Here is a 12,867-nt window from a genome sequence, read left to right as displayed (position 1 = left end):
ACCCAGCCCGAGTACCCCACGGCCCTAGCGGGTGCTCCATTAATCTATGGGGCAGCTCCATTCACCTTTTTTTCCTTGTGTGCATTCAGCGTGCAAGTGAAATCGCAGTATGCTACGATTGTACGCGTATATCGCCCGAGTCTCACCAATGCAAGTCTATTGATGCGAGAAAAAAATCGGATGCCACACGGACCATCAGTGTGACTTGTGACAAATGTTCCTAATTTCAGCTCATTGCGTCATTAAGCTCAATGGGCAAAAGTAGTGAAAAATTTAAATGGGTCGCCCGCCTGGGCCATGGGGTACTCGATACCGGGTTTGGTCGCTCTTAAAGGGAATGTTACAGTGGCTGAGACCCGGTCCGTGGCCCTGGGTGCCCAATTAAAGGGAAAAGGTCTTTTAAGGGGAATTGTAGATAAAGTCTATTGTTCGTGACCCCACCTTTGGCTCTCGGTCAATAGGGATCGACGCTGCTTAAAGGGGTCCTCTGGGGTGATGTTGTTGCAGCTAGATGGTAACACTTCCCACAGGTGAAGCGGGGTCCCCAGGGCTCCCAAGGTGTGTGGCAAGGATGGTGTATGCCAACGAATAAGTGGAGGACACAAGAGTTGTAAAGTCTTTACCTGGTTTACAGGTGGTAGTAGTCCACAGTCCAGGGTACCAGGTACAGGTGTCCTGTGGTCCGGCCGGCTCGGAGGGAATGGGAGAATATCCTTCCCAGTTGAGGTCCGTGAGCCTTTCCTCCTTGCACTGTTTTGTGAGGTCCCTGCTGCCTGAAGCTTTCTAACAAGGTCCTTGTTCTTTCCTCCTGTCCAGGGACAGGTACCTGCATGACGGGCAGCTTAAGCCGTTTTACAGGGACTCTATCATGCCCCGGGCTCTTCAGGTGCTGCTGCGTCTCAGGTGTGGTGTGGGCCAATTACATACAGTTCTTTGTCTTCCGGTTCTGCTCTGTGTCTTAGAGTCCCACAATAGCCTCGGGCTCCCGGTACCCGGCTGCTGCGGTCTGGCTCTGAGGGTGCCCGATCGCAGTTCCGTTTTGAGCCCATTTTCTTTCCTTTGCTCCTTCCCTCTGTAGCTCCACCACATACAACCCTTCAGGTTCTCTCACTCCTTCCAGAGACTGCTGCTCCCTCGTGGCTGCTCAGCCTCTCTGTCTGCTCTCAGTTCCAGACTTCATTCTCTTTCAGTGTCTCTATCAGACTGTTCTCACTCCTCCTCCAGGTCAGGATCCATATAGCTCAGGGAATCTCCCCTGAATCCGGGTCCTGAGCTCCCCCTCCTGGCCTGGATTTGGAATGTGCTGTGTGTGGGTGCCTTACCTGGGAAAGAGAACTCTATTGCCTCTGAGCATGATATTACCCTCCCCGAAGGGAAGGCAACATCACTGTAAGAACCGGTCACCTAGAGTGTTACATAAAGCCATACACATGTCATACGGATGTCATACGGATACATAGGTGTGAGAAAATTGCATCATTGCATTGCAAACGCATTATACACGGATGACCAAACGGAGAACACTTATGTGATTCTCAGCAGGGAGACTCAGCAGGGAGACTCAGACCGATTTTCCATAAGTAAGTGTGATGCCGGCCTAAGCACAATACACAGGCTATTTTCAGTCCGATAGCTCGTCATAGTGCACAATTCCAACTGCATTTTTCACCCATTACCACTTGGGCCCCTGTGTGGCTGCACAGGTTATAGCAATGGTGTGTCCACCCCTGCTTCCCAGTATAGAGTAACACGCCAGTGGAGGAGCTGCTGCAAGAATGATGGAGAAACTGTCAGCGAAGGTAGTTCAGGAAAACAACTTTTCCTGAAGCGGCTTTACCTGGAAAAACTCTGTGACTTCACCACCATCCAAATGCCACTATGTTTACATACCCTTCACTGAAGCAGTTTTGTGCACACGTTGCGGATTTTGCTGCGGACTTGACACTGCAGATTCGCAGCTGTTTTCCATGCGGTGTACAGTACCATGTAAACCTATGGAAAACAAAATCTGCAGTGCACATGGTGCGGAAAATACCTCGCGGAAATGCTGCGTTGTATTTTCCGCAGCATGTCAATTCTTTGTGCGGATTCCGCAGCGTTTTCCACCTGCTCCTCAATAGGAATCCGCAGGTGTAAAACCGCAGGCGAAATCCGCACAAATAACGCATGAATTCCGTGGTAAATCCGCAGGTAAAACGCAGTGCGTTTCAGCTGCGGATTTTTCAAAAACGGTGCGGAAAAATCCGCAACGTGGGCACATAGCCTTAGAAGAGTTTTTTTTCCTGAAGGTTTATTTGCAGGCTTTCTTTTGGGAAGGGCCTAGTTTGGAGCTGATTCCATCAGATCCAACTTCAGTTTTTTTTTCATCAATCGTTTTTTCAAAACCTGAAATGTGGAAAGAAAACCTCAAACCTTGTGATATGGACAGCAAAGTGGATTTCCCATAGAAATGAATAGTAAGCGTTTTCCAAGTTTTGCTAGGAGGATTTTTGAGCAGATCCGCTCCAAAAACTCTTTAAAAAAACTCTCTGTGAACATAGCACAACTTAAATATCCCCATGTAAAATTATGAATCTTGAACAAAATAGTTTGTGAGTTGGTTGGCCTGAAGATACACAAAACCTTGAATGTTACGTATAACCTTCTACTTTTTCCTTAACAGCTCATGGATGTTGGTGAACTTGTTGTTATGGCTGGCATCATAGATCCTCATGTTCACGTTAATGAGCCAGGGCGCACCGCCTGGGAGGGTTACCGGACCGCCACATTGTCAGCAGCTGCCGGAGGAATTACAACCATTGTGGACATGCCACTGTAAGAATGCTACAAGTATGCTAAGAACAGCTTGCTGTCAGTGAAGGCAAAAATACAGATGTAATATTTTTCACATCTGAGAGCTTGTTAGCTATAGGGGTATGGCAACAGCTTATTCCTCCGCTTAACCCCTTCAAGACTCGGCCCTTTTCCGTTTTTGCGTTTTCGTTTTTCACTCCCCTCCTTTCCAGAGCCATAACTTTTTTATTTTTTCATCAATATTGCCATGTGAGGGCTTATTTTTTGCGGGACGAGTTGTACTTTTGAACAACACCATTGGTTTTACCATGTCTTGTACTAGAAAACGGGAAAGAAATTCCAAGTGCGGTGAAATTGCAAAAAAAGTGCAATCCCACACTTGTTTTTCGTTTGGCTTTCTTGCTAGCTTCACTAAATGCTAAAACTGACTTGCCATTATGATTCTCCAGGTCATTACGAGTTCATAGACACCTAACATGTCTAGGTTATTTTTTATCTAAGTGGTGAAAAAAAATTCAAAACTTTGCTTATTTTTTTGCGTGCTGGTATGACATTTTTAATGATACCACTTTTGTGCAGATATGTTCTTTTGATCGCCCGTTATTTTAATGCAATGTCGCGGTGACCAAAAAAACGTAGTTCTGGCCTTTCTAATTTTTTTCTCGCTGCGCCGTTTAGCGATCAGGTTAATGCTTTTTTTATTGATAGATCGGGCGATTCTGAATGCGGCGATACCAAACATGTGTAGGTTTGAATTTTTTTTTATTGTTTTATTTTGGATGGGGCGAAAGGGGGGTGATGTAAACTTTTATATTTAATTTTTTTCATATTTTTAAAAACATTTTTTTTTTACTTTTGCCATGCTTCAATAGCCTCCATGGGAGGCTAGAAGCTAGCACAACTCGATCAGCTCTGCTACATAGCAGCGATCATTAGATCGCTGCTATGTAGTAGAAATGCAAGTGTGCTATGAGCACCGACCACAGGGGGGCGCTCACAGCAGGCCTGCATCAGTTACCATAGAGGTCTCAAGGACTTCTATGGTTATCATCCTGAGACATCGCCAACCCCCGATCATGTGACGGGGGTCGGCGATGCGCTCATATGCGGCCGCGTGGCCGGAAGTGTCGGTTAAATGCCGCTGTCAGCGTTTGACAGCGGCATTTAACAGGTTAATAGTGGCGGGTGAATAGCGATTTCATTCGCCGCTATTGCGCGCACATGTCAGCTGTACAAAACAGCTGACATGTCTCGACTTTGATGTGCGCTCACCGCCGAAGCCCACATCAAAGGGGGAGACACGACATGCGCAGTAATAGTACGGCACATGTTGTGAAGGGGAATCTGTCACCCCAAAAATCGCATATGATATAAGGCCACCGGCATCAGGGACTTATCTACAGCATTCTGTAATGCTGTAGATAAGCCCCCGATGTATCCTGAAAGATAAGAAAAACAGGTTATATTATACTCACCCAGGGGCGGTTCCACTGCGGTCCGGTACGATGGGCATCGCGGACCGGGTCCTCCGCCTCCCATCTTCATACGATCACGTCATCTTCTTGTCTTCTTGCCGCGGCTCCTGCACAGGCGTACTTTGTCTGCCCTGTTGAGGGCAGAGTAAAGTACTGAAATGCGCAGGCGCTGGGCCTCTCTGACCTTTCCCGGCGCCTGCGCACTGCAGTACTTTGCTCTGCCCTCAATAGGGCAGACAAAGTACGCCTGCGCAGGAGCCGCGGCAGGAAGACAAGAAGAGGACATCATCGTATGAAGATAGGTGGCGCCGGACCCGGACCGCGACGCCCATCGGACTAGACCGCACCGGGACCGCCCCTGGGTGAGTATAATGTAACCTGAAAGTTAAGAAAAACAGGTAATATCGGGGGCTTATCTACAGCATTACAGAATGGTCTAGATTAGCCCCTGATGCCGGTGACCTTATCTCATATACGATTTTGGGGGTGACCGATTCCCTTTAAAATAATCCACATTTTATCAAAACCCTGCTGAAAATATGACCCATATATTGCTTAATTTCCTCCCAAATATTGAGAGCGATGACATACAGAATAGCACACACAAACGTTCCAAATAATAAATGATAAACTTCCACCATTCCAATTTCATGTTCAAAATACTGTAAAAATATTATTAGTTTATATAGAAAAGCCCTAGGTTTTAAATGTAATGAAGTAAATTATTCTATCTGCATACAGCCACCACTTGGAGGCGCTAACTACATTTTGACATTTTCAGCTAGTGCTGAACTGCACAGGAACTGTATTATTATGTATGCAGTAAGCGCCCCTAGTGGTGGCTACATATTTTCACTATTTTAGTGTCACACCAAGCAAGAGAAGCAGTACAGTGCTGGGCCCCAACATGTACAGTACAATCACAAAAGTTAATTACTTGCCCTAGCCTTTTTTCCCCCCAAAATGAATAGTCTTGAAAAACGTAAATAATGTGCACACAAATCATACACTCCCTGACCGAAGTTAAGTCGCTTATCCATGTTATGTAAATAAAAGCTTATAACCTGACGTTAAATTCATCCATTGGTTGTATAAATTATTCTTTTGAAAGCTGAAACCCTCTGAAATGTGGTTTTGGTTAAGATATTAAATTGGCATCAATGCAGAAATATTGATCATTTAATGGACAGAGAATGTGCAGATTTTGGCAAGACAAAAGTTTTGTCGCCTGGTCATATAATGCACCCAATCCTAGTTTACATCCTCACCTGTGCTCAGTAAATGATCAGTTAATTAGTGTGTGTGTGTATAAAAAGAAACCCAGCACCCCAGACCTTCACTTGAACTGCAACTTGAGCTCTGACAACATGCCAAAAATCCACCCTGCGACCAAAGCCTGGATTATCAAGAGGCTGAAGACCAGATCCACTGCAGAGGTGGCTGGCACCTTTAATGTGTCTCAGCGTCAAGTACAAAGAATTAAAAAATAGATTTGAAGAGACTGGAGATGTGTTTGACAAGCCCAGGTCCGGCAGACCCCGCAAGACAACTGCTCAGGAGGAACGTTTGTTGGTTAGAAAATCCAAAGCAGCCCCTCTTTCACTGCAGCAGAGCTCCAACAGGCCTGGTCACCTCAAGTCCCTGTGTCAACTAGAACAGTTTGTAGTATTCTGTCTCGAAATAGCCTCCATGGTCGAATCGGTGCCCAAAAGCCAGCACGAAACAAAAGGCAAATAAAAAACCGTGTGGCATTTGCAAAGTCCCACAGCGTGCTAAACAGATGGACGAAGGTGGATATCTCTGAGGAATCTTCAGTAGAATTACACCACAGCCATCGCAAATACTGCAGGAGACCTACTGGAGCCCGTATGGATCCAAAATACACCTAGGAAACAGTTAAATTTGGTGGTGGAAAGATCATGGTCTGGGGTTACATTCAGTATGGGGGTTTGCGAAACATTTGCAAGGTGATTTCTATGTTCCTCACTGGACATATGCCCCAATAGGCTGACACAATGGCATTTATTGCAGCTTTCCTCCCAACATATGAACTGGGCCTAATGCGTAAAAACGATATTAATATTAATATGCCTAGATGAAACCTGCCAGTTTCTGCCAGCACAAGCCTATGTTCAGCCTCCCCTCCTTTGTAAAAACATTACCCAGTCCAGAATTCTCGAATACATTGATAATATTGCTATTTCCCCGCTCATAGTCATTTGTCTGAATGCAGGCAGATCTCGAGGCAGAGATTAGTATGATGGCGACTGTTGTGTGTGGGAAGTTTTATTTATGCCTCGGGCCTTATTGTATGATAATCAGTCTACAGAAAAGCCTGTATTATGAATATTTACAAAAGCTGTGACAAAGATCTATATCTACAGATGATGTAAGAGGATGAAAGCCTCTTCAGAGGCGATGGAAAATTCACATGTGCTGCATCAAAAAATAGCTGCTTTCAGCCTAAACGTTAATTAAGGTCCTGTAATACACAGATCATATTTCCTATTATCCCATCATAAAATAATAATAGGAGTTTGGACTCCTCAATATGGGTTTGGAAAAGGATCTAACTATAATAAATTCAAAGGTTGCAATTGCACCCAGGCTCAGGCCCTGGAGACTAAGGGTGGGACTAAGGGCGAGGGGCAAATGGTCCTTTTGGGCTTTATGAGACCAATACTATTAAAAACCTGTGATAGTTGGGGTCTGTGGAGGATTTTGCAATAGGCCCCATGGACTTCAGATTTTGCACCTGGATGTGGGTGGAGCATCAGACTGTGCAGCGATACACCACAAACTGGTAACACCCAATTGTCACTTTATTCATAAATTTCCAGTATGGATAATAGAGGAACAGCACAATGCAGAGCTCCACTTCTAAGATCAGAGCAGGACAACATCTTTACATGTGTAGGAAACTACTACAATTCACTTGAATGCTAGGCGGCTCAGTGGTTAGCACTGTTGCTTTGCAGCAATGGGGTCTTGTGTTCAAATCCCACCCAGGACAACATCTGCAAGGAGTTTGTATGTTCTCCCTGTGTTTGCCTGGGTTCCTCCAGTTTTCTCCTACACTCCAAAGACATACTGATAGAAAACTTAGACTGTGAGCCACATTGGGGACAGTGATGATGATGTCTGTAAAGTGCTGCACAATATGATGGTGTTATAAAAGTGAGTAAAACAAATCAATTAAATGTGTTGTCCAAGACTTTAGCATTGATGAACTATCCTTTGGATAGGTCCTCAATGTCTGATCGGTGGGAGTACAACACTCGGCACCCCACCTATCAGCTGTTCCCAGTATTGACTGTATAGTTGCTGTGATCGGGTATTGTACATCCACCCACTATTCAAGTCAATAGGGGGCGGATGTGCAGTGCCCAGCCACGGGCGGGAATCCGCCATGTCAACGGGAACAGCTGATCAGCGTTGGCGCCGGGTTTTGCACCCATCACCGATCAGACATTGATGACCAATCCTAAGTATAGGCCATCAATATTACAGTCCTTGAAAAAACCTTTAATTTGTTTTGGTTTACATTTAAGAGGAGATAAAATTTAGGGACCTCAATGAAGATGACATATAAACCGAACCTCTCAGTAGATTTTGCCGTTATAAGATACAGCTACCTCCTTTCAGGTCTTATCTACAGCATTCTATAATCCATCCTGCAAGTGAAGAAAAATAAGTCATATTATGTTCACCCAGGGGGGCGGTCCGGTCCGATGGGTGTCCCAGGTTTGAGTCTGGCACCTCCCTTCTTCTTGCGATGCCACCCTCCTGTTGCTTCATCACTCCCTGGCATCGTGTTCCTGCGCAGGCGTACTTCTCTGCCCTGTTGAGGGCAAAGTAAAGTACTGCAGTGCGCAGGTGCCGGGAAAGGTCAGAGAGGCCCAGCGCCTGTGCACTGCAGGAATTTACTAGAGGGCAGATAAGTACACCTGCGCGACCGCGATGCCGGGGAGTCATGAAGAAGCAGGAGGGCGGCGGACCCGGACCTGCGACACCCATTGGACCCAACCGCACCGGACCACCCCCCCGGAGTGAGTGTAATAAAACTTATTTTTCTTACCTTGCAGGTATAAAATGCTGTAGATAAGCCCTGAACGGCGGTGGCCTCATCTAATAGCGGCAAAATATGCTTACAGGTTCCCTTTAAATAATTAAGTTGATGATAATGGCTACTAAAGTCCAGAAGCTGGCTGCAGTTACCATAAAAACCTATCATAATTCTCGGTGACATCAAAGATCCCTTCATACAAAATCTGTATAAGCTTCATATACAGTATGCACACAGCAGCAGCCTATTCCTCGAACAACATGGCCCCAAATAAATATCATTAACAACATTAATTTATAGCAGGCAATGTTTGATACACACAATATCTGTGTCACATCCATGGGTTTGGGGCAGTATACATAGGTTTGGGGACTATTATAGTCAAAATGTATTCCTCCCTTTATATATACTGTTTTCTATATATTTATAAGGTTTGCCAAATTCTACATACAGTAGTATACGAGATATTATATAGCCCATGCAATTATATCTCCGCCATATCCATTTACAGATACTATTCTGCTTGAACATGTATTTCTGGTTTAGGGTGCAGATTTTTGAATTTCAGTCACCATTACTGTGCACTGATTTTTGGTACCTTGTGATTTATTGTTTTTATGTATTGATGAATTTCTAAATTTTGATACTTTTTTGAGATAGTAGATTTTATTGCTTCTTCTTGGTCTCTGTAGGTTACATGCAGTTACCATAAAATAGGCATGAGAGCCCAATCTTACCCAGTTGGAGAGTATGCGAGTACATCTAGGATGAACGGAGAGATTGATGGGATCCGGATTCATACAGCACCATAGATATAACATATATTTTGTGTTGGCAGGAACAGTCTCCCTCCTACTACAACTGTGAGCAATTTCCATACAAAACTGGAGTCAGCTCGGGGACAATGCTACGTGGATGTGGCATTTTGGGGAGGAGTGATTCCTAATAATCAGGTAAAAACAATATCATGTTACAAAATTAATACATTTATGGTTTTTTTTTTTTTTCTTGCGCTAATCCATACTTTAGTCATTCTGGGCTTGATTTTCTTGAATAAATGTGCCAGAATTTTGTTCCAATTTGCAACCAAAATTGGGGATCATGTCTTAGATGTTTTAGACACTTTTTTTGTGCTTTACTCAACAAGTGGTCATTGGTTATCACAAAAACAGCGTGGCATATTGGAGAAGGGCACTGTTTAATGGGATAATATTCACCAAAAGGGCGTCAACATTTTGGCACAAAACATGCAACGCAATAGATGGTATGAAAAAAAAAACAGGTGTCTAATGAAAATTTCTTGTACAGCATGAGCCATGGTGATAAATTTGGTACACTTAGTTTACTATGTTTAAATGTAACCTGACAGCTGATACTTGCTACTCGAACTATGGGCACCGTGTATCAGACATTGACTTTATCATTTCAAACAGTTGTTTTTCTTAAAAATACTGCCACGTACAATTAAAAGCTGGCCAGGTAGCAGGAAGCTCGGCTGACTAGTGGAAGAGGCTTCTTCCCGCCCAGATCCCCCTGAGTGACAGGTCTCTCTCTGTGTGCATATCCTGCAACGTTTCATAGTAAAGCATACCTTGCTGAAATGATACAGTGTCTTATCCATGCACTTCCCTTTACATATTAAACCAGATTAGTAAATCTACCCAATATGTTCAAGTATCCACTAATACAGTTAGGTCCATATATATTTGGACAGAGACAACATTTTTCCAATTTTGGTTATAGACATTACCACAATGAATTTTAAACAAAACAATTCAGATGCAGTTGAAGTTCAGATTTTCAGCTTTCATTTGAGGGTATCCACATTAAAATTGGATGAAGGGTTTAGGAGTTTCAGCTCCTTAACATGTGCCACCCTGTTTTTAAAGGGACCAAAAGTAATTGGACAGATTCAATAATTTTAAATAAAATGTTCATTTCTAGTACTTGGTTGAAAATCCTTTGTTGGCAATGACTGCCTGAAGTCTTGAACTCATGGACATCACCAGACTCTGTGTTTCCTCCTTTTTGATGCTCTGCCAGGCCTTCACTGCGGTGGTTTTCAGTTGCTGTTTGTTTGTGGGCCTTTCTGTCTGAAGTTTAGTCTTTAACCCCTTACCGGCATCGGACGTACTATACCGTCCGATGCCGGCTCCCCTGCTTTGATGCAGGGCTCCGCGGTGAGCCCGCACCAAAGCCGGGACATGTCAGCTGTTTTGAACAGCTGACATGTGCCCGTAATAGGCGCGGGCAGAATCGCGATCTGCCCGCACCTATTAACTAGTTAAATGCCGCTGTCAAACGCAGACAGCGGCATTTAACTACCGCTTCCGGCCGGGCGGCCGGAAATGACGTCATCGCCGACCCCCGTCACATGTCCGGGGGTCGGCGATGCGTCTCCATTGTAGCCATAGAGGTCCTTGAGACCTCTATGGTTACTGATTGCCCGTCGCTGTGAGCGCCACCCTGTGGTCGGCGCTCACAGCACACGTGCAATTCTGCTACATAGCAGCGATCAGCAGATCGCTGCTATGTAGCAGAGCCGATCGGCTTGTGCCTGCTTCTAGCCTCTCATGGAGGCTATTGAAGCATGGCAAAAGTTAAAAAAAAAAGTTTTAAAAAATGTGAAAAAAATAAAAAAAACATAAAAGTTTAAATCACCCCCCTTTCGCCCCAATCAAAATAAATCAATAAAAAAAATATCAAATCTACGCATATTTGGTATCGCCGCGCTCAGAATTGCCCGATCTATCAAATAAAAAAAAGTATTAACCTGATCGCTAAACAGCGTAGCGGGAAAAAAACTCGAAACGCCAGAATTACGTTTTTTTGGTCGCCGCGACATTGCATTAAAATGCAATAACGGGTGATCAAAAGAACGTATCTGCACCGAAATGCTATCATTAAAAACGTCATCTCGGCACGCAAAAAATAAGCCCTCAACCGACCCCAGATCACGAAAAATGGAGACGCTACGAGTATCGGAAAATTGCGCAATTTTTTTTTTTTTTTTTTTTTAGCAAAGTTTGGAATTTTTTTTCACCACTTAGATAAAAAATAACCTAGTCATGTTTGGTGTCTATGAACTCGTAATGACCTGGAGAATCATAATGGCAGGTCATTTTTAGCATTTAGTGAACCTAGCAAAAAAGCCAAACAAAAAACCAATGTGGGATTGCACTTTTTTTGCAATTTCACCGCACTTGGAATTTTTTTCCCGTTTTCTAGTATACGACATGCTAAAACCAATGATGTCGTTCAAAAGTACAACTCGTCCTGCAAAAAATAAGCCCTCACATGGCCAAATTGACGGAAAAATAAAAAAGTTATGGCTCTGGGAAGGAGGGGAGCGAAAAACGAACACGGAAAAACGAAAAATCCCCTGGTCATGAAGGGGTTAACAAGTGAAATGCATGCTCAATTGGGTTGAGATCAGGTGACTGACTTGGCCATTCAAGAAGATTCCACTTCTTTGCTTTAATAAACTCCTGGGTTGTCTTGGCTTTATGTTTTGGGTCATTGTCCATCTGTAGTATGAAACGACGACCAATCAGTTTGGCTGCATTTGGCTGGATCTGAGCACACAGTATGGCTCTGAATACCTCAGAATTCATTCGGCTGCTTCTGTCCTGCGTCACATCATCAATAAACACTAGTGACCCAGTGCCACTAGCAGCCATGCATGCCCAAGCCATCACACTGCCTCCGCCGTGTTTTACAGATGATGTGGTATGCTTTGTGATCATGAGATGTACCACGCCTTCGCCATACTTTTCTCTTTCCATCATTCTGGTAGAGGTTGATCTTGGTTTCATCTGTCCAAAGAATGTTCTTCCAGAACTGTGCTGGCTTTTTTAGATGTTTTTTAGCAAAGTCCAGTCTAGCCTTTATATTCTTGATGCTTATGAGTGGCTTGCACCGTGCAGTGAACCCTCTGTATTTACTTTCATGCAGTCTTCTCTTTATGGTAGATTTGGATATTGATACGCCGACCTCCTGGAGAGTGTTGTTCACTTGGTTGTCTGTTGTGAAGGGGTTTCTCTTCACCATGGAGATTATTCTGTGATCATCCACCACTGTGGTCTTCCGTGGGTGCCTAAGTCTTTTTGCATTGATGAGTTCACCAGTGCTTTCTTTCCTTCTCAGGATGTACCAAACTGTAGATTTTGCCACTCCTAATATTGTAGCAATTTCTCGGATGGGTTTTTTCTGTTTTCGCAGCTTAAGGATGGCTTGTTCACCTGCATGGAGAGCTCCTTTGACAGCATGTTTACTTCACAGCAAAACCTTCCAAATGCAAGCACCACACCTCAAATCAACTCCAGGCCTTTTATCTGCTTAATTGAGAATGACATAACAAAGGGATTGCACACACCTGTCCATGAAATAGCCTTGGAGTCAATTGTCCAATTACTTTTGGTCCCTTTAAAAACAGGGTGGCACATGTTAAGGAGCTGAAACTCCTAAACCCTTCATCCAATTTTAATGTGGATACCCTCAAATGAAAGCTGAAAGTCTGAACTTCAATTGCAT

The 12,867-nt window shown here is 44.0% G+C and overlaps 1 protein-coding gene across 1 annotated transcript in view; it reads left to right on the top strand.

The window, feature by feature from the left end:
- LOC138680879 (allantoinase, mitochondrial-like) overlaps positions 1 to 12,867 on the top strand; it is a 94,759-nt gene that overhangs the window by 24,519 nt on the left and 57,373 nt on the right. The window contains exons 3-4 of the mRNA XM_069768095.1: positions 2,663 to 2,814; positions 9,173 to 9,287. Coding sequence (XP_069624196.1) covers positions 2,663 to 2,814; positions 9,173 to 9,287 — 267 coding nt within the window. The remainder of the gene's footprint in view (positions 1 to 2,662; positions 2,815 to 9,172; positions 9,288 to 12,867) is intronic.

The sequence above is a fragment of the Ranitomeya imitator genome, chromosome 5 (genome assembly GCF_032444005.1).
Source record: "Ranitomeya imitator isolate aRanImi1 chromosome 5, aRanImi1.pri, whole genome shotgun sequence".
Classification (NCBI taxonomy): Eukaryota; Metazoa; Chordata; class Amphibia; order Anura; family Dendrobatidae; genus Ranitomeya; species Ranitomeya imitator.
The sequence above is the reverse complement of the archived record's forward strand: the minus strand, read 5'-3'. Positions and strand labels throughout refer to the sequence as shown.